Raw genomic sequence first — 21,174 nt, forward strand, 5'->3', positions numbered from 1 at the left:
CGGGGTGGGGGGAGGGGGGGGGGGAGTTCTGCGGGTGGAACAGGGCCCATCGGCTCCAGGATGGCCGTGGCCCGGCCCAGCCTGGCCCTGCTGGCCCCCACACGGGCCCCGCAGCCACCTGTCCCAGCACCAGAAATGAGACCACGCCTCTGTCTCAGGGTTTCTATTCTTAAGTGTGGATCACAGAGGTGGTCACAACTTTAAGTGGCTTAGAGAATTGTCCATATTCAAACTGGCCAGCTGATAGGCTCTGTCAGGTCATAGAGGAGCTGTAAGCACCCCTTTGCAAGAACATCACTTCTGAGACTATGCTTGCTAACCTATGACAGACTGCTATGGGTATATGCTAGGTTAGTTCAATTTGTAAGAGCTGGTCTTTAGCTTGTTTAAATTGCCATAATTTATAATATATCTCACAGGGACCCATTTCTGTCATACGACCTTGGAAAACCAAGTGGAACTGTATTTTGAAGTAGAATGGTGAAAACAAAAAAATCCAGAAAGCTGGAGTGTCCCTTGGCTGGTGTTTAAAATGGATGTGTAAAGAAATATGGCCTTCTGTTACTAGTGACAAAGTCAAAAAAAAGTCATCTTTGCCATCCAGCAGTTCCTCCTCCTTCACAGCTGTCTGCTTCCTCACAGCCATGTTGTCTGTCTTTATGTGAAATTTTCCCTGGTCTGGTTTGTCCAGGCTTACCTAACATCATCAGGACATGATGTTTAAAAATTCCCTCACTTGAAATAGTCAAGTTTCTGATTTGCAGAATTGCTAATCCTCTTTACTTCAGCTGAGAGAAAGTGGTAGTAGCCTGTATTTAAAAACAGTTGCCCTGCTAATGTTATCATTCTTCTTGTGATCAGCCTTCTGTAAAATGTATTGTTTTGTCTAATCTGTTTTTCATAACAATAGTACTGGTAACAATTCCCTTTGCAGGGGTATCTATTAAAAATGAAACAATGGTATCAGTCCACCGAAACAGCATTATGTGCTATACTCTTCCTTTGTGAAAGGAGAAGACACTTTACAAAAAGCAGTAGTTCCTAACTCTGCAGCAGGATATGCAAGTGTGAATCCACGAGCCTGTGCCAGCTCCTATTAACAGCAAAAAGACAGTAACCCAAGGCAGTGGGCAGTTTACATATTCTGCAGCTAAAGGAGTTTCTATTTCTGTTATACTCCCAGGTAGAGAAAAAAAATTTGCGTGCAAAGAAAGCTGTCTTTTAGCTGATAGAAACACGTGAAGCAGCGGCACAGCAGTGTATGTGCGATTGCAAAGCAGTGGCATACGTTAGGTTGGGGATTGTTCCTCAGAAGTCACTGTGGTCTGTAAAGCATATTTGTTTGTTGTTTTTGAGAAACAGCTGGATTAGGTTCTAGAAAAGGTGACAGAAGAGGATGACTTGAGGTTGGCAGCCCCCTGAAACTTCCTTCCACCTCAGAGAGCTTTTATGGTACATTTCATTGTTGTTCTCCAATGAAATCTGCAAATCTGGCTTGTGGTGGTAGATTTGCAGGCCTTTCCAGGAATCTGCATATGGAAATAAAAAGGAACTGATTGGCCAGGCTCTTCTATGGAGGTTGATGTAGAGGACTTTACTCCAAATCATGGCACAGGCAGGGGAATATGGAAGTAGGTAATTGTCTTTATGGGAAACATCAAGAGTGAGTCAAAGACCTGAGTTCCAAGGTACAAGTGTGGCTGAAACATTGTTCCACTGGGGAGTGTGGATGCCCATGGGTAGGAGGCTGAGCATGTCATATAGATCTATTTAAGGATCTATACCTGCCTCTCCTTTGAAGAAAAAGGAATTCTTGGGGAAGCAAGACCTTTCAAGAAGGAGTTGGGATAAGGCATGTTGATGATGCCAGTCCTGGGGGTCATTCCCAAGGCATTTAAAGGTATTGTAATCACAATCTTAGCTTGCCACCAAAACCTCAGATCCTTGAATGCTTTAAGTGCCAATTGACAAAAAGCAGTGGAAAAAATATGAGCTGATGGGAAAAAGCGTTTCTCACTAGAAAAAATTTTTGAAAAAATCACTTTAAACAGGACTTTTTACTGCATTTCCAGGGCTGTCCTTATTTTTCAAATAGATGAAGTTTGAGAATAGGGGTGGGTTGTGTCTTTGTCTTCATTTTGTTTGTGGGTTTGTTGGGTTTTTTTCATGTTTTAAATACTCCACTAGTTCCTGGTGTTTGCAAACCTTACGCATGAAGATATAAGGCTTACTCTTTGCCATTCTTTATTTGACATCCCTGGATTTTACCATTGATTAGTTTTGGCACTAGAAATGATAGTGATACTGAGAATAAAAGGATTTCCTTTTTCCCCTTCCTGCTCTGTCTCACCTTTTGTTGCTTACTTTGGGAAGTGAGGTAATTTGACAATCCTTATATGTGTGCCAATCACCTTATTCCATAGTATTTGGCATCACTTGTCTGCCTTCATACAAAATAACAAGGAATGAAGGCTACGTTAGTTCAAATGTCAACTTAAGTCTAAAAAAGGATTTAATTTTCTATTGTGGGGATAAAGTCACAGGATTTTTGGTCATCCCTTGCACTAATGCTAAATATTTGCCTGTGTTACTTGAAGTTTTGCAGAGCACTGACCTTAGACTTTTTCTGTGGTTGGATGTCCTAAAGACTTAGAAGTGCAGGCAACTTTCATAAATGAGAGATACTATGTTCTTCAAGTTAAGGCATATATTTTTCTCTTGGTTTTGCATTTGGCCCATGCATCTTGTCATAGAATATTGCTGTGTACAAGAAGTTGGAGACAGTCATATTTTCTGTGTATACCTACATATTTGTGTGTACGGGTGCTGCTGACAGACCAAATAAGAAAATGCATGCACCCAATTACTAAAAAAGAAAAAAAAAAATCTCCAGTCTATTCACTATGTTGCAATTAAAAAATAAGCTGTTACCCAAAGCAGCAAAGGGGAGAGAACAAAAGAAAAATTATGGCTAACAGTGCCTTAGAATATAGCAGTCTGAAATTCCCCTTCTCACAAAGGAAGACAGTTGATTGTATAAAGCCTGAGGAATGGAAAAATGTGCTTGGCTCTCTTCTCACTAATTCATAAGTGAAAATCAGGCATAACTCTTGGAAAAGTCAGAAAACTTCACACGTTTCAAAACTGGTGAAATGAGATCAGGGATATTTGCTAAGCTTAAGCCTCCTATTTTATCCAAGTTCTGCAGAAACGGACTTACAGACAATGGAATAATGTATTAGAATTATGCAGACTCATGTGTTAAAATGAATTTTGAAATTATTTACTCTTGACAGCTAGTCATCTGTAATTAAATTTCTGAAAACTGACCTTTTTTTCCTGTGGAACACCTCTTGCAACACTCTAATGAGAGGCAGTGGGAAAGGTAGGCAGTGCCTGTGCTTTGATCAGACCAGACCAATGGCACAAAGACCACGTAGGCATTGCTACAATGTCCTTGGCAGTGCTTATGTGACTTAAAAAAATCCTGCTTGACTCAGTCCTGAGGAAGCCTTTCTGAAACTTCAGCATTTTTTCGATTGCACACACAGGATTCAAACAGTAAAGAGGCATTTGGAGTGCCACTTCCATGTGTATGGGCCAGCATTTTACTTGGCAGAATAGCAGGTTTTTGTAACTCCAGTTCTTCAGATGCGCTGCTTTTGGTTTGTTGTTTTTTGGGTTTTTTTGGTTTTTTTGGTTTTTTTGTTTTTGTTTTTGTTTTGTTTTTTTTTGTTTGTTTGTTTTTTTTTGCTTTTTTTTTTTTTCTGTTGTATCCTTCAGATCTTGTGGTAAAATGGAAATAAACATATGTCCTTGTTTTCATAAAGTATTGGACGTGCTTGAATGAAAAGAACACTTTTTATGTCAGTTCTTTGGTTTTGCCTCTGCTTTCCTACAAATGATATCTGTAGTACTGCAGATCAGAAGGTGTTCTGTGGTACTCTCATTTATTGCTAGTTTCAGGGCAAGCTAAATGCATGGAAAAAGCAAGTCAAAGGGAATGACACTATTTTCAATTCACAACTAGGAGCTCTTGATATACACAGTAATCCTGGTTCCCCTCTCTTTCACATCCAGTAGTGACAGACCAACTCAGTTACTACTTGAGAGGTGATACCAAGGCAAAATAAGTAAAGAAGACAGATTCCTGTAGTGGAGTCAATACTCTTGATTTGAGGAGTTATTGTGGCAGCATGAAAGAGCTGGAGAAAAAAATCATGTCAGTAAATGCATGAAGTGCTGCACCACAGGAGTGAAATCTTCAGTGAAAGAATAGACTTGCTGGTATCTGAAACAACACAGTGAGCACTGGTGCTTCGATCCAATAGCAATTAAAAGATTTTAAGAGATCTAGGAAGAAAATTGTAATTTCCATTTCAGGGAAAAGCAAATGAGCAGACTCAGCAGTTCTAGTGCTTTGCTCCACATGGTGTTCCTGCATGTGGCTCTCTTGTGCTGTATAGCTGTGCAAAACTATTTCTTCTCCAGCTTTGGAAGCTGAGACCACCTTTTTTTCACTCCCTACGTGGTTTTGTGTTTGTCACAATTTTAAAATGCTACTTTAAAAGCACGGGAAAGCTTTACCTCTGATTCCAAATAGGATTTATGTCAATTGATTTCTAATAGTTTATTGGGCGTGTTTTTGTTGGACACATCTCTCTGATGTCAGAGATAGGTTTTAAATTTTCTTTCAATCACGTTTTACCATAGTGTGCATGGTTTAGAACAACTGCTGCTTTCAATTAAGGTTAAGTGTTTAGTGTTACTCAAATACTCCTTGTTGAAAATGTATATTTTCCATTTTGGGGTTATGCAAATTTCTTTTTCTGTGACATTGGAAAAAGTCAAGGGAACAGAAAAGCTGCATTACCTTCTTTTCCTGGCATCTCTTGCAGCCATTACAGTCAAAGCAATCTCAGTAAAAGGTTGCAACTGGCACTAAAGGAACACTGCATCATTATTATTCCTGGAGTAAGAAAGCAAGAGTAGACTCTCAGACTTAGGCACATTTTGTCTTCTTTCTCCTTCTCTTCACATGCTGAAGCTGCTGCCAAGCCCAGCTGCTGCTTTGTCTGTAACATGCACCAAGCTGATTTTTCCCCAGCGCCCTTTTAGCTGACACGTTTGTCGATGCCTTGACTATTTGCACTTCAGCAGATACAGTGCAGTAGCACTGTCACTGTCCTCCTTGCTGTATCTTCTGCTCTCTTCAATTACTCCCACATTGCAGCAACCTGCATCCTCCTCCTCCCTGATATCTAAATGGATTTATTACTTCCTGACTGCAAATCTGTCTCATCACTTACCAACTAATATTTAACATTCTCTGTTACCTCAAAGCTGTGATTACTTCCCTCGTATTATTCCTTTATTGTTGCTGCTTGCAAAACACTGTGTACCCTTTTTTGCTCTCCCCATGCCTTTCACTAGTACTGTTTTAACATTTCTGAATTCTTATCTTCACTTTGTCAGAATTGCACCCTCAGCTCTTTGTCAGTGTGTTGTTCTGGGTTTCAATGTCTTACGTAGTTGTTAGTGAATCTGTGGCTTATCTGGGTTTGTTGGAACCAATCACACTGCCCACCAGGTTTGAAACCATGTGGAGAATGTTTGTAAGTAATATGAGCAGAGATGCTGGAGTCCTCTGATACAAGTATATATGTCTTTTTCTAAAACCCATGATCATGTGTTCGGCTCCCAGGAGTTGAATTTTCCATGAATGTTTCTGCCCTGTCCCCCCTGACCTCAATACCTTACAATTTCCCTTCTCTTCAACATTGTATCTGTAATTTTCCTTGTGAAATGTTTACTCCTTCATCCAATACTTCTGCTTATAATTCATTCTCCATGTCTGCTGGCGTTTTGTGTTATGCATCGATAGTTTGTGTCTCACCTACGGCTCTGCTCTCCTTTTCCACATTCACTCTCCATTACCTACATGCTTGTGACTCAATATGTTCTCATAATCAACTTTGGGGTCTTGCTTTGGGGTCACTGCAGATCTGGAAGTCTTTGTTACTTAATCCTGTTGTTGTAGGCTGCCTTGCCTTCCTTCAAAATTTTTTGTTTTCATAAAGCATTGTTACCTTGGGCTCAGGACATAGAACAGTTTCAGTGGCACACTAATGCACAAAACAAACAATGAAAAGCTACAACAAAGAACTTTATTTTCAGCCTTTGTACATGTTTGAGCTTGGCATGGAAAATAATTTTCTTGCCTTGCTTTTTGACCTTGGGCAGGAAACTCTTCTTGGCACATCTGGTGTTTTTTATTCTGTAAAATAGAGGTGAAGATGCCATGTATCTTTTCAAAGCACTTTCAGAACTGCAAATAATGAAAAAGTTAAAGGTAGTTGATTATTTTATTCTTATCATGCTTGTTATTCTGTGTGTCAGTCAGTGAATCAAGCACAATGTCTATTCTTAGCAAATAATAATGGTGAGAGTTGTTTTGACTCATCTGAGATTTTCTTGAGTGGCTAAGTTGCTAATGGAACTGATGTTCTGAACTCCTACAGACTTCTCAGTTTTTTCACAGCCATGTATTTTCTGCAACTGATGTACCACCTCCCTTGCCTTCTGCTTATTCTCATACAAAGTTCTTTATTTGATGTCTGTTTCCCTTTTTTGTGGCAAATGCAAGATCTGGCCTCGGTATTGTTTGGTCTTAAGTTGCTCTGTTTGATTCACTCAGCTGGAACTATTGGTTTGTTTGGGTTTTTTGTTTGGTTTTTTGTTTGTTTGTTTTGTTTCATTTTATTTTTATTGTTGGGGGGGTGGTTTAAGAAATCAGTATGTGCCCTTTTTGGCTTATACTCTGTCTACAATGCCACATTAAAAGATTGAAAAAGTTGCTTAGCTGTCCCCATAGCAGAACATTCCCTGAATATTTGCTGCTTGAACTGTAGGAAAGAAAGCTCTCCCAGATTACTGTTCACAGATTTCTTTTCATTTGGGGGATGGTCTTATTTTGAACAGTGTTGTTCAGTAATATCTATGCTTGGAAGGATGCCAAGATCATCCAGGGCAGCACAGGCAGCTTTTCCCATTGTAGGGCTTCCAATTAAGCTAGTGCTACCAGCTGTGTGTTCTTTTGTCTGCCCTGGACTAGGCTGTGGTATTGTGCTTCCCACTGTATCTCTCCAGCAGAGCCTGTTGTCTCCATATTAATAGTTTGGGCAAGAGAAGGGGGGCTATGAAACACAAGCATTCAGAAAAGAAACGAGATGTAAAGGAACTTCTGGCAGTGTGAGTTATGCTCAGGAACAGGCCTTCTAACCTTGAAAAAAAATGGGTGGGAAAACACAAGTGTAATTTCTTTTATTTAGGTCATGAAAAACTGTTTTACAAAGGTGTCAAATTATCATAATCACCAAAGCATAAGGGAAATCAGATTACTAATCCCAAATTAGTTATGCAACAAAGTGATGGCAAAGTTGGACCCAGGATATGAGTCTTCAGATTCTCACTGCAGTGTCAAGTCCTCTAGATCTTGTTTCTGGACTTTGGAGGCAATGGGGTGAAGTAGGTGGGGAAAAAAAAATTTAAAAAGAAGAGGTGGAGAAGGTGCCACGAAGAGGAAAAGCAAGTTGTTTTGCCTGGCTGGAGCAGATTCTAAGGAGAGAGGGAGAACAGGCAATGGGACGATGACAGCCAATGCTCTGTGATGCTCAGGGCAAGAAAAGCAGACAGGAAGGAAAGTTAGAATTGAAACAGAAAGGAGGGAAGGGAAAATTGTGAGACAGTTTGATTTATAGGGGGCAAGGAAAGTATAATTTTTGTCAAATGTCCTCAAGTTCAGTGTTTTATCCTCTTAACAAGAAAATTACCCTGGCTTATTTTGAGTAGGTTCATAAAACAAGAAATGCTGATGCTCAAGGTTTTAACAACCTTGTTGTTGAGGGGTTTTACCCCCCAGGCCTTCTCTGCAGAATTCCAGGGAACATAGAATTAGAGTAAATTCCTGTGATTGCATCAGGATGTTATCTTTTGATAAAATTATATTTCATTTTATATTAAGCTGCTTTAAGACTCAGCCTTTTTGTTTCCATAAAATTGCTGCTATGCTATCTAGCAGGCAAGCTAGATATTAAAAGGGTATCAGACAGTATGTGCTGCTTAATAACTACTCAAACTGTGCTGGCTAAGGAAATAAAAGATTCAGAAGCAGTGCAAGGGTGAAGGAACAAAGTAAGGGATGGAGGAAGTTGTCATGGCATACTGAGGTAATATGTCCTTCATCACAAATTAGGTAATCAAGTGGAATCTACCAATGATTTCACCTGAAATGAAAAGTTTTCATTTTGCTGAATTGATGAATGGAAATTGCTCGTGCAACTCTTTGAGCAAGGATGCTGGCAGTAGATGAGATTTGGCTTATGTAGGTGGGAGTTCAGCACAAATAAAAGAGAATATTTTGGAGTAATTCTTGGAATCTATGCCTGGGTTTCCTTGCATTTCTTATTTTCCAATAGGCTATATTACCTTTTCAGACAGACATCCCTGTTGGGATGCCAGGATTCTAGAGGTCAATTTTGTGATGTGTATCTAGCCTTTTCCCCAGTGAATGTCAGTGCCTGACTTTAATTGATTTTAACTTCCTTCTTTCCCTGTCCCTCTTCACCCCTTAGCACACATGTCAAGCCTTTCTTCAACAGTGCTGCCTGGCACAGCCTCCTCTTTCCAGATCTAGCAATACTACAGCCTCTTAACATCTCAGCCATAGGTACCCTGAAAAGCACCCTGTCCTTTTTGGGGAGTATACTCATGTTTGCATCCTAACAGACGTGGCAGCTTAAGCCACTTTCAGCTGAAGATTTGTGGCTGTGTAACTTGTTTAAAATGATGGGAGTGATTCTAAATGTTTTTTGAAAAGCTCAGGCTTCTTGAGAGGCTGGCAACCATCATTTCTCTGAGACAAAGCCTGGGTGCAATTGTTGAGTGCCAGGTGATACCAGATTTAAAAAATATAGCAAGTTGTACGGCTGTTTCTCTGCCTGATGTGCTAACCTGGCAAGACATGTATCTCTTTGTGCTTCTGTGGAATTGAACAGAAGAGCTGTAGGCTGGTGTGAAAGAAAAAGTAAATAAATCAGGACATTTGTCCAAAAAGAGAACTTGTGGAGCCTTCTTTCTGTTTGGTAGCCTTTGCAAGCTGTGCTTCTTTCAAGCCCTCTCACTGAATCCTGCAAGCAACAGCATCAAAATACCTTTTATACATAAATCTTGCTCTCCTCCAAACTTGGGAGACTTTTAGTTTATTTTTTCAAGGCTCAGATTAATTATTGAATTTTAATGTAGCGGATTTAATGCTACCATAATTGGCAAAGCTTGTATACAGGAAGATATCTGACCCAGAAAAGACTCTCAAATGCTTTTCAGTATTAAAAATTCGAAAAGTGGTTGGGGTGTTTTGTGCAACAGAGATGCAAATGCACTTTCTGGTAATAGTTTTTTAGGTACCAGAAGTTTGGATTATTTTTCCCAAACAAAGAAATCCCAAGGCTTAGAAAGCACCGCTGCTAAGGCTCAAACACAAGTTTGTTTTACAGTCAGGACAAACTAAAATCCCTTAAAGGTTAATTACAAGTGAGTTTAAAATATTGTTAGCAGTCTGAGTTGTGCATAATGTAGTGGCAGGAGGGAAATTTTTACTAATGTTTACAGAGAAGATGTAAATGAAGTGGAATTCTATAACCTTATCAAAAAAAGGAACAGGATAGACTCAGTTATCTGCATTGCAGAGGAGAATATTCTTTAAAATCCAGTCAATAATTTCCCCTCCCCCCCATCTTCTCCTTATTTCCTTCTGAAGAGTTTTCAGGATATATTAAAAATGTGCTGTCACTCTTCTCGAAATAATTCAGCTCTAAGTCTGGGATGAACCACTGTGTTATGAAGGAAAAATAATTTGCAAGAGCAGAATTGCCATCCAAAAGTGACTAAAAAGATTTATTGGAAATTTGAGGCCAATCTCACTTAATCATGGATCTCATAATCACATTTCATTCTACTTCTTGTATCTGAGATTATGAACACCAAACAGAAAGACCTGTAGTTTATCTGTTTAAACTTCTTGTCAGTTTTCATGGGTGCTTTCATGTGACTACATTATCTTTCTGCAATGAATTCATGAGTGGTTTGGGGAGTGTTTCAAGGTGAAAAAGACAAAAAATATTGCATTTTGGGAGGGAGCAGAACATCACAGTGAAAGAAATGCAGTCTTTAACCTTATTCCTTACCCTTTGCAACAGAGAATTTGCATGCTATGGTTCCTCAGTGTTCATGAGCACCCTGAAGCCCAGAGAGGATTTGAGGAGCAACCAACAGCATATTCTCAAAATAAACAAGAAATAATGGCTTGTATTTTCAAAGCTGCTTAGAAGCTGCCTAATATTAATTTATAGGGGCTTGGATATTTTGACCCTTGAATCAGCTGTGTATCCTGATTTGGATGATGAATTTCTGGAACGCATTAATAAATCCAGTAATACTCTCTTCATTGCTATCGTATGAGGCTCCTATGGACTAGATTTTTTTTTTTCCTGACCTCTGACAAGATTGCAGGTTCCTGGCCATTTGGATGGAATGGGGAACAAATCTGAGTATTCTTCCAGGGAACCTGTGATTCATCAGGTGGTGAATTGTACGGGCTCCAAAAGAGAGTAAGAAGATAAAAAATGTGTCTGTGGAAAGACTGTATTCACCTTCAACAGAAACCAAAGGAAAGCAAATTTGGCCCAACTGTATGGAGCCCTCCTGGTGACAAAATCCTTGGAGCACTTTCAAAGCATAGAGCAGATGTACAGAGTAACAAACTGTTTTATAGTCTCTATCCCAAACCAGACATATCAGTCAAGAGAAGTTTTCTTCCCCAGATTCCCATTCAAATAAATAGCTTTGAGGCATTGATCCATGTGGATAATATGTGGAAAACATCCAGGAGCAGTGAGGTTGGAATGATGTCAGCTTTGAAGAGGACATCCAGGGGAATGACGTTGGGATGTGCAACTCAGGCCCATGGGACCATGATTCTGGGAACAGCATTTAGATGTGATTTTTGTTCACTCAACATCACCACAGTCAAACAATGCTACAATTCTTGAAGGAGCCTGGTAGTTTCTAGATTATAGAAGATGAAAAGGACTGTAGAATACATGTCTGATTATTTAAAGGGACCCTACCCACTCTGTATGCACAGCATTTAGCATTTCCAAAAACATAATTTTAAGAGTTGGTCTGACTTTGTTTAACCAGCAATTTAAGTGGGAGCAAATTTGGACTGCTACTGAAGTCTCTAGCGATCTTATACTACTTTTTTTCCAGTTTGGCTCATCAGTTCACAGTAGATGAGGGTGATGTGATTTACTATCAGGAAGAACATGGGAGAAATAAGTAAGAAAATTCTCACTTTCATAGCAATAGTTAATTCTCAGTAATCCCCTTTTCTTGGTGTTTCTTATTTATTCCTACATCTGTTTTTAACTTGCTCTTATTTATAGGTTTGTTTTGTTTTGTTTTCTTTCTAAATTACAGCAACTAGTAGTTATTTAAGGACCTACCATTGTTTCCATTTTAGAGAAAACTCATTTTAAGGACACATTTGTTACCACAGCCATTTAAATTCTGCTTTGCTGGAAGTGCTTGTACAAGCTGATAGCCTAGATGTAAATTATTTATTTCAAATTGAATTGGCTGTGGTCTTTATTTTTAAAAAAATAGTATTCTAACCATAAAATTAGGTTTTTTATTTTCTTTAGATGCCTGCCAAACTAACAAGAGATTTTACTCGAAAAGATTGCTTTTCTGTTACTGGCGATTGGCCCACCAGCGCTGAAAATTCAGAAACTTTGCATTTTGAATAAAACCCAGATAAGCTGCAGAGTTAAACATAATTCTGAGTGCATGCCAGGGTGTGCTATGCGTGATATATATATAGATATAGATATAGATAAAAATTGGAGAAGCATTTTAAATCATCTTATTGATATTCTTAATATTCTCTCTATGCAATGCTTAAAATAATGTGATTAGTTTTATTCCTTTAGCTGGTGAAGATGAAGTTGGTAATAACATCTGCTGCGTGGTGGTTATAAGGGTGAACTAATATCTGGACAACAGATGTTTAAACGTAACTTACAGTATGAATCAGTATTTTAGAAACACTATTACTGAACTTCTTCCCCTTCTTTGCTAAATTTGTAATGGAGCTGTGTACAGGTCCATTTGAGTTTGGCATTTCTGCAGACATGACTGAGGACTTAACAGACACAGCAATATTTTTATTTCTCTAGTTGATGGCAAACTAATATTCCTTGATCATATTGGCAGTGGACTAAATACCAGCTTGGAAATACAGTCGACGAAGGAGGTTGTAGTAAATGAAATGGCAACAGAGTTTTGAATGCCAAGATAGCATTTAAGTGTGTGTGTATGTATATATATATATGTATATGTGTGTATATAGATATATATGTGAGTGGGTGGGTTTCTTAGTACAGACGGGGCAAAACAAACGATATTTCAGACTCAAGAAAGGAATGCAACCAGGATTTTAAATATGTCTGAACTGTAGCTTTTAGTCAATTGATAAGATACAATTGAAAGATTTGGAACAGTAGGAAAAGGATTTTAGTAGAGTTTCTGTTAGTGAGGGGGGAAAAAAGGCTTGAGAAGACATAGATCTTAGTCTTGTGCTTTTTCGCAATCAACTCTTTTCATGGAGAGAACAAAACATCTGCTTGGCTGAGGAATATTTGAATATTGTCAATAATATTTTGACATATTGCATAGGCTTTACTTTGAATGTGTATATACTGCAGAAATTATATTTCTGCTCAAAGAATAATGCAGTCAGTTTTACTCAGAGGTGAACTCTCAACCTCATGCACTGATTTTCTAGAAAAAGCTACCTCTGAAATATTGTCCCTTCTCCAGAGCTGACTCTCTGTGTATTAAATAGTCTCTAAGTGTACAGGAGTAAGGTCTATTTGAGCATAATTAAGTGCCTATTGCTCGAATCCAGCACTTGCAATTCTCATAAGCATTCCACGGAATAAAGAGACACCCAGGCAACTTCGGTCCTGAGGCTATTGTAACAAATGTGATGCAGTGTCAAGGGAGAAGATTTTAATCCTTTTTTCAGTTTGTTTGCCAGTATTAACATTCGGTCCTGTGGAGCTGAACGTTTCATGCTGTTTCCTTCCCCTTCATGTTTCAATAACAATTTTCATAAAAAGCATTTCTCCCACTTCATGGCATTACAGGGAGTGGTTTTTCAGGGTCTGAAAGTGTGCCTGGAAATTTAGACATTTTCAAGCAATTTCTGTAATGCATTTTGACTTGGCTATATTTTTAAAAGTCAGGTTTGAGAGACTGGAGGGTCACACTACATATTATATTTGAACAGGTGACATCAGAGTCAAAAAACTTAAACTTTTGATGTATTAAAAATAGGCTTTTGCAAAATCTAACGAATTTTATTTATATCAATTCTATCAATATCTAACATTATATCAACAAAAATAGTTTTTGTCTCAAGCAGTAGCATTCTCACTGGGATATGCAACCTAGATATTGCAGTACTTGGTACAGGAAAACCATATCAAGAAAGAGATTCAGCATCTCCCTAAAAATTTCACTTGACAAGTATTTTATCTTTGTTGAAAGTGATGATAAAGGGCTGTAACAAGCAGCATAAAAGATGAATAGCTATTAAGATTGTTTTGAAATGTTCCAAATTTAAGAAACGTATGAGATGCTGATAATTCTGTTGTCCCATTACCAATCATATTTGATACTTTTCTGAAGAAGGATACTTTCAGTTATTGAAAGTGTGTTACCTTTAACTTGAAGTCCCGAAGCTGAGCTGTATTCAGAGCATGTAACAGAGGGAACAGTTTATCCTAAACCAAAACACTTTGAAACCTCTCTGTGGGAACACTCTCTCTCCCATAGTTATCTGCATGAAGGAACTCAGAAGAGTTCACAAGGGACAAAACCTCAGCAGCAGCTTCAGTAGGCCCTGGGAAAACACACTTCCATGTTCCAGATCTCTGTCTCTTAATGAGAATAATGCTCTAGCTTTAGGAGAAGGTGGTTCTCTGCACTCATGACCTCTGGTGATGTCCTTTGGCTTCAAAATCAATCTCCATATGGGCCTGAATGGGGAACTCCTTTCCTCACACTGAAAATATTCCCCTTGAGATCAATAGGTGTTTGCAAACTAAAATATTACTCAGTGTGAGTAAGAGCCATATGATACAAGGCAACAGGTCTGGAACTAAAATATGGTATTATATTTTTAGGGGAATATTTTCTCACATGTGGGTTTCTTGTTTTTGCTTGCACCTGTTGCGTGTGCAGAATAGTCCTGCAAAATAAGTAATTGTACAGTTTAGTATTAGATATTAATATGTAAATACATATTAATCTTTGCCATCCCATTACTCATTTACATGTGTAAATGCAGGTTAACTGCTTGTGTATCTCTGCCAGTGGCAAACTAAGTATTTCAAAATTTAACCTTGGGTGTGCTCTGGGGAATTACGCTACAAGTCCATGTTATTTCTTCATTCAAGCTCTCCAGCATGTTAGAAACACAGTATAGACTCTGGTTCACAGGGTAACCCTTAAAAATTACTGACATAATTATTAATTTCTTTGCTATTTATTGATTGCATCAACATTATTCATGATAAACACCTTTTGTATTAATATGGATGTCACTGGTATTATACTCAGGGCTGTCTTCTGTAACTGATAGGACCATTAGTAAGGTGTTGTATTTTGCACAGTCAACTTCTTGCCTTTCTTAAGGAGGTGAGGAAAGTAAATGTATAGAAACTGTTCACTGAATTTTGAAAACATTTTTCTATTTATAAAACTAGCTTTTTGAGGGGGAGAGTTGTTTGTCTTCTAAAGAAAATGATACGTTTACGTTAGATATACATATACCGTATATACATATACCTCTTAAACCCCAAAAGAAACTGCATTTTTCCTTGGACAGGTTAATGTCCATAATGCTATTCAGTTGTCGTCAAAGTTGACAGAAAGCTTGAGCTGTTATTTCTTTGAGTTTTCCCTGTATAATGCAATGATATTATTATTCGTGGAGCTGTTGTGCTAGGCTTTGAAAAGTACTTATCTCCTTGGGTGGTCACGACAATTCCATAGCTGAAATCAGTTCTTAGTGTTTTTGAGAAGATCGAGTGGTGGGTCTCGTTTCTAAGGGAAAATTCATTTCTAGATAGGGTGGACAGGACAGTCTTACACCTTATACCACAAGACACCTCAAAATGAATAGACTAGCTTCATGATTTTGATTAATTTTATGTCTGGATTACTCAATCTGAAAAATGTACCCATATTTTTCTTGATTGGTGCTGTTGTGTTTCAGCTCCCAGTGTTTGTGTTTTGACAGCAAATAGGCCCTGTGCGCTGACCCGCTCTCACTCCCAGTGTCGCTGTGTTTTCTTCCAGCCTGTGACCTGATGAACCAAGGCATCCTGGCCCTCGTCAGCTCCATCGGCTGCACATCAGCAGGATCCCTGCAGTCTCTGGCCGACGCCATGCACATCCCTCACCTCTTCATCCAGCGCTCCACGGCAGGAACGCCAAGGAGCGGCTGCGGGCTCACCAGGAGCAACCGCAACGATGACTACACGCTCTCCGTGCGGCCCCCCGTCTACTTAAATGATGTCATCTTGAGAGTGGTCACAGAATATTCCTGGCAGAAATTCATTATTTTTTACGATAATGACTATGGTAAGTATTTATTTAGCAGGGTGATTTTTGTCAAATCCATAATCCTGTTGAAAAGTGTCATATTAGAGCTTTATAGTCTTCCAATAGATTATGTTTTGCTTGTGAACATTTATGGTTCTGGCAGCATTTCACAGCACCTCAGAGAAATCTACTTCTAAAATCCATCAGCATCTACAGATTTATTTGATAATGTCTTTGTTAGAGTTAGCTGATAAATGAAGAACTTACGTGTTTTTCTATTCTGCCCATGTTTACGAAGCATAAAAGTTTTTAGCAAACTCTTTTGGTTTTTTGGACTGTAGAAACATAAAATGACAATTCAAGAAGCAACATATAAGATCTGCATTCTGTAGATTTATTTATTGTGTAGTAAATCTCTTCTGTTTGTTGGCGTCTATTTTCTGGCCAGAATCTGAAGCAGGGGTGAATGTAGGTCACAGGTTTGGCAAGAATGAGGTGCTAGTCATAAATATAAAACATGTAAAAAGAAGTTCTGGAGAGTGAAGAACTTGAGGAGGGGGGCTTGGAAAAGACAAGATTCCCTCTTTTTCGAGTTTATTCAGTGTTCCTGGAAGGTGCTGAATCAGTGGTTTTTGTGTGATAGAGTAAGTGTGACACAGATGGCGGTGTCACAAGACTGTACCATCCAGCTCGGTGAAATCAGCCAATTGTGGTCCAGATATTTTCTACAGCTGACAGGAGAACTGGAAAGATTTCTCTACTATGGGTGCATTATCTAACGAATTTAATAATCTTTATTTCTACGGAAAATTGCTTTGCAACCAGACCTGTTTTCTTCAGATGCATCCAATATTCATAAGTAATCATGACTGGCTTGGATGAGCATTTTAAAACTTATTTTCAAAGTTAAATCTTTAAGTTATAGGAAAATGCTCACTTCAGTGGAATGCTGTGCATAATATCTGGTTCATTCAGGTCAGGTGTTATTGATTTTTGTTCCCTGCCTACATAATAAATTCTTAAATTAGAGCAACAGAAAATGATGAGTAGGAAAATCCTTCTTTATAATAAAGCAGCACGTAAAAGCACCAGCCATGGAATAAGGAACACACACACACAAACCCCTACAAAACAAATAAACAAAAACCAAAATATCCAAAAATCTCATGGCAAAGAGTATTGTTGTTCAGAAATTGAGTTTATGTATTTAATTGCCAGGTATCTATGAAGACAACTATGAACTTTTCATTTAAGAGGTATCTTTTAGTAGGTATTTTTGAGTTTAAAAGCCTCCAGCAAAATTTTATAATTAATATCTTTGAATAATTCTATTCAAAAATACTGGGTTTAAATTATTCAGGTTTCAATTCTTAATTTGAGAATATAGTTCAGACACCATGTTATTTTATCCTTGATAGCTGGCTAAGAACTTCATAATGGTGTGACTTCTGTAACAAAGATGCCTGTCTGGCTGCCTGCAGGGAATAAGTTTCAGAGCAGTAGCTCCTTCAGTGACACATCATCTTCAGATGGGACCTGTGGCAAATACTAGGTCTCTGTACCACCCTCTCTGGCATTCTGAATTCAGTAGTCTACAAGTAATGCCATACTAACCAAGACAGATTGGCAATCTGACTGATTAGTGATCACCATCACAAACATCAGGAAAAGGTGCAAAAAAAATTTCTTCATTTAGTATATACTGAGCAGTATATTTCTAACCATTTGTGTGGCTTGAGTATTTTGGATGGGAGGGGGGAGTAGGTTGGTTTTTTTGGGGGGAGGGGTGTGCGTGCATAGTTTGAAATTTAATACCACAGATGATTTTAAATACAACCTGATTTTTAAATTAACCTGCAACTCTGAGTAGAGATATTAGTTGTGCAAAGGTATGTTTCTTTAAACTGTATCAAGCTAAATCCTGGATTTCAACAGCCATCCCAGGGCAGCAAGCAATTTCTGTATTCTTCTTTTGCTTCCTACAGTTTCTTTATAAAATTTTTTGTTGTTTCCTCTTCCATTTTTCATAATGAACAGGAGAGCCAAACTTTCAGATCACCATCTCTAACCTGAGGCCTCTCATTCTTTCTATTACTATGAGAGTTGTTCACTGGCTCTCCATTCCCATGTGTTGCTCATACTGGAATGCCCCTCTAACTCTTGTCTACCCTGTGTCAGGTGAAATCATTTTGTCTGTCCATAATTCTTTTACCCAGTTTTTTACCTATGACAGCAATTTTTCTCAGACACAGGATGACATTATTTTCTTAGTAGTCCCTAGAGAGTAATCTTGCCAGATTGTTGTACATACTAACAAATTATATAACTTTCTGCCCTTTTCCAGCTATTTTATTGATGAACTAAAAACATTTCACTTACGTTAGCAGTTCACATTTTCTCATCTGGGATTTTCTACTGATGGAAGAGGGACTAGCACAAAGAGAGGGATAAAGAAATTAGTGTCATGAAAAGAGGAGCTGGAATCACTTCTTAATGGATTACAGAGTGGATAAGTCTGAATTCAGTATTCACCATGCTTTGAGCAGCAGGTTGGACAGTGTGATGTCCTGAAATCCCATACAACTCTAATCATTCCATGATTCTGTGATGTTTGAAAAATCCATTGTTAGGTGGGTCTGTAGATATGAAATATTTTTACAAATTAAAAAAAAAAATGATTGCAGCATTAATTTGGATTTTTTTTAAAGAGAGTTGGCCCAAGAACTCCAGAAGACCCTGAGGAAGACGACATTGCTGTTAGCTTCTGTGCCTGTTTTAGAAAGAAGTCAAGACTAGGCATGCAGATGTGGGGTGGAAGTCCAGGGATAATCCATCCTTTTGGTCAGTTTCAGTGCAGCTAAGGGTGATTGCAATTTCCTCTGGAAGATCCCAGTCCCATTCCTCAGTTTGCCTGAGAAGTTCTGCTTCATTGTGAGACTTATTTATTTGCTCCACTCATACAGACCTAAAATAAAATTCTTGCTAAAAGCTTTGCTCAGTGTAACCGCTTGCAGCAGTTAATATTAAAAATTTTAATAGAATATTTAGTATTAAACATTGAAGTAGATGGGAGTTCGATACCTGCCTTAGAATTAATTTCATATTAGGAAGAGGTTATTGATATGTTGTGCACAGTCCTCTGCAAAACTGATGTTTGAACAAGCAGCAATTTCTTACCCTGGTGGTATTTTTTCATGTGCAGTGATTGCTCCTTCTCAAGGTGTGTATCATAACATGAAGTGGTGTCTCCACAGCAGTAAATGACTCTTGAGAAATAATGAGAATATAGATTCTGGTATGTGTTCATCCTTTTTTTTTTTTTTTTTTCATCGTTGCTATCTTTTTGTAAGTTAGAAAATGAAAAAACCCTGATTGACTGATTCCAGAAACCAGCAGAATTCCAGTACTTTCCTTTCCAATAAGTTTTGTATAGTGATTTAATTTAATTACTTAAAACCAAATACTTTAGTTGTATTACTGAAATTATTTCCAGTAATAATTTTGCTCTATGAAGAAAATGGGCCTTTCATATTTAAAATAAATTTTCCTACAGTAAAATTGGGATCTTATCCAAAGCACAAACTGTGCTAAACCAGTTGCCTTGCACCTTCAATATAAGCTGCAAACCTTTATGTGTCAATTTATCAAAATCATAGTTTTTTAATCCTATCAGTAGAATTGCTTTCGAACTTTATCTTGCAGTCTGTCATTGATTCCTTTTCATTATCAGGGCATTTTTTATAATGGAAATGTTTTCTGCAGGTCTGAGAATAATTTGCCCAATGTTATTCTCCTTAAAAATCTCAAATTCTTATTTTGAATATAAGTAGATGAGTATATTCAGTTTTACTGTTTTAACACTACTGTACTAATATCTAAATGTTAGAAAATTCAGGTCTACTTAAAGGTTCTTTACTGACAAAGAAAGTTAACTCTTTGAAGGAAGCAATTCTTTCATTATGTCATAACCAGCTGGGTGTTGAAAAAGTGAGGTAGAAATGCATTTCTTAAACAATTGATATCTAAGTTTTCAAATGATGTTTCCTTTCCAAGCAAAATTGTAGGTAGGCTAAGACAAAGGATGCCTTGATAATTGTAAAAAAACTATTTTCTTATTGTTGACTTAGTTAAGCTAAGACTCGAGAAAAGCCATAGTCTCTTGTCAGTGGTAGAGCCTTCCCAGAAACAAACGTAAGGCTAACTAGCAGTAGCAGTTAGTGAGTGGGGGTGTGAGAAAAGAGAACGTTTTTGTATGAGCAGGCTTAGGTGATATTGTATTTCATTTGCTACAATTGTATCTGCAGTTTATAAATTCAGATGAACTTTCGAAAATCAGAACAAGTTGTCTTTTCCCCAGTCCTTGCATTCTGCAGGCATGATCTAGACCAAACTCTCAGTGCAGACAGTTCCCTTGAATTCAGTGTGTTTTGTTAAGTTAAGGCCTGCCCAGGACCTGAAATCTGATTTTTTTTAAGAAAATTTAATACAAGGATATTAAAAGCATTCAAGAACAAGTCTGCACTTCTTCAAAGGCCATTAAAGAGGATCTTCTTGTGGAGATAAAGAGTAGGCGGCATGAAATGCAGCAAAATTATGCAGTAGACTGATGCCTTTCTTAAAGTGCTATTAAAATTACTATCCACACAGTATGTACAAGCCAAATTTATTTCATTTAAGCAGCCAAATCAGCTCCTACTCGCTTCATTCTTGACTGCTCAGCTCAATCTGTAGGATCACTGTGCAGAGGACGTTTGTGCATCTCTTTCTTACAAGCAGATGTAGAGACCGGGAAGCTCCTCCACTAAGTCTGAATTCTTCCCTAGGAGCACCAGCACCCTTTCAGGGAAGGCATTTTCATATGGGACACTACAAATGTAAAACTTACACCTTTGGAAATCACAGAGTTTGGATTTGGGAAAAGAACCAGTGCCATCTGTAAATATTTTGAGCAAGCTTTACCAAGTTTTTAATCTTTATGGCTTCAAGTTCAAAGCGAGCAAAATGCAGTTTGAAACACACAAATCCTATCTCATCCACAGACTGGCACCTGACAATTGCCAGTCCCCAAAAACTAACATGCAAAAGACAGATACATTTCATGGAATTAAATAGTAATTTGAGACCAGAATGTGTGAGCCCAGGCCATATAAGCAGACTGATTGAGCTGGAATTCCAGCACACTGTTGGGTTTTATCTCTGTGGTGTATCAACAAAGGGCAAGCTTTTGCAATTCGTGTTTTACTCTTGGGCAGTTTACAGCTTACTGTATTTTCCAGGAAAAAATGTAGATACTTTTCTGTAGTAGTAAATTCTTTATGAAGAAACCAGTAAATCACTGCAAGAACATAGCTGTGAATTTTGTTCACTTTACAGCGTAGGTATCTCTGCATTTCTAAGATGAAAGACAGAAAGTCTAGCTGTTTGAAAACATTTATTTTTAAT

At 38.1% G+C, this 21,174-nt stretch overlaps 1 protein-coding gene across 4 annotated transcripts in view; it reads left to right on the forward strand.

Annotated features, from left to right (window-relative positions):
- The window catches only part of GRID2 (glutamate ionotropic receptor delta type subunit 2), a 698,771-nt gene that overhangs the window by 396,885 nt on the left and 280,712 nt on the right, over positions 1 to 21,174 (forward strand). For all 4 annotated transcript variants that reach the window (XR_001865225.1, XM_008641318.2, XM_017744249.1 and 1 more), the window contains exon 3: positions 15,487 to 15,771. Coding sequence is in view for 3 of the 4 variants with exons in the window: in XM_008641318.2 (XP_008639540.1) it covers positions 15,487 to 15,771 (285 nt within the window). In the remaining variant the exon portion in view is untranslated. The remainder of the gene's footprint in view (positions 1 to 15,486; positions 15,772 to 21,174) is intronic.

The sequence above is a fragment of the Corvus brachyrhynchos genome, unplaced genomic scaffold, assembly GCF_000691975.1.
Source record: "Corvus brachyrhynchos isolate BGI_N302 unplaced genomic scaffold, ASM69197v1 scaffold229, whole genome shotgun sequence".
NCBI lineage: Eukaryota > Metazoa > Chordata > Aves > Passeriformes > Corvidae > Corvus > Corvus brachyrhynchos.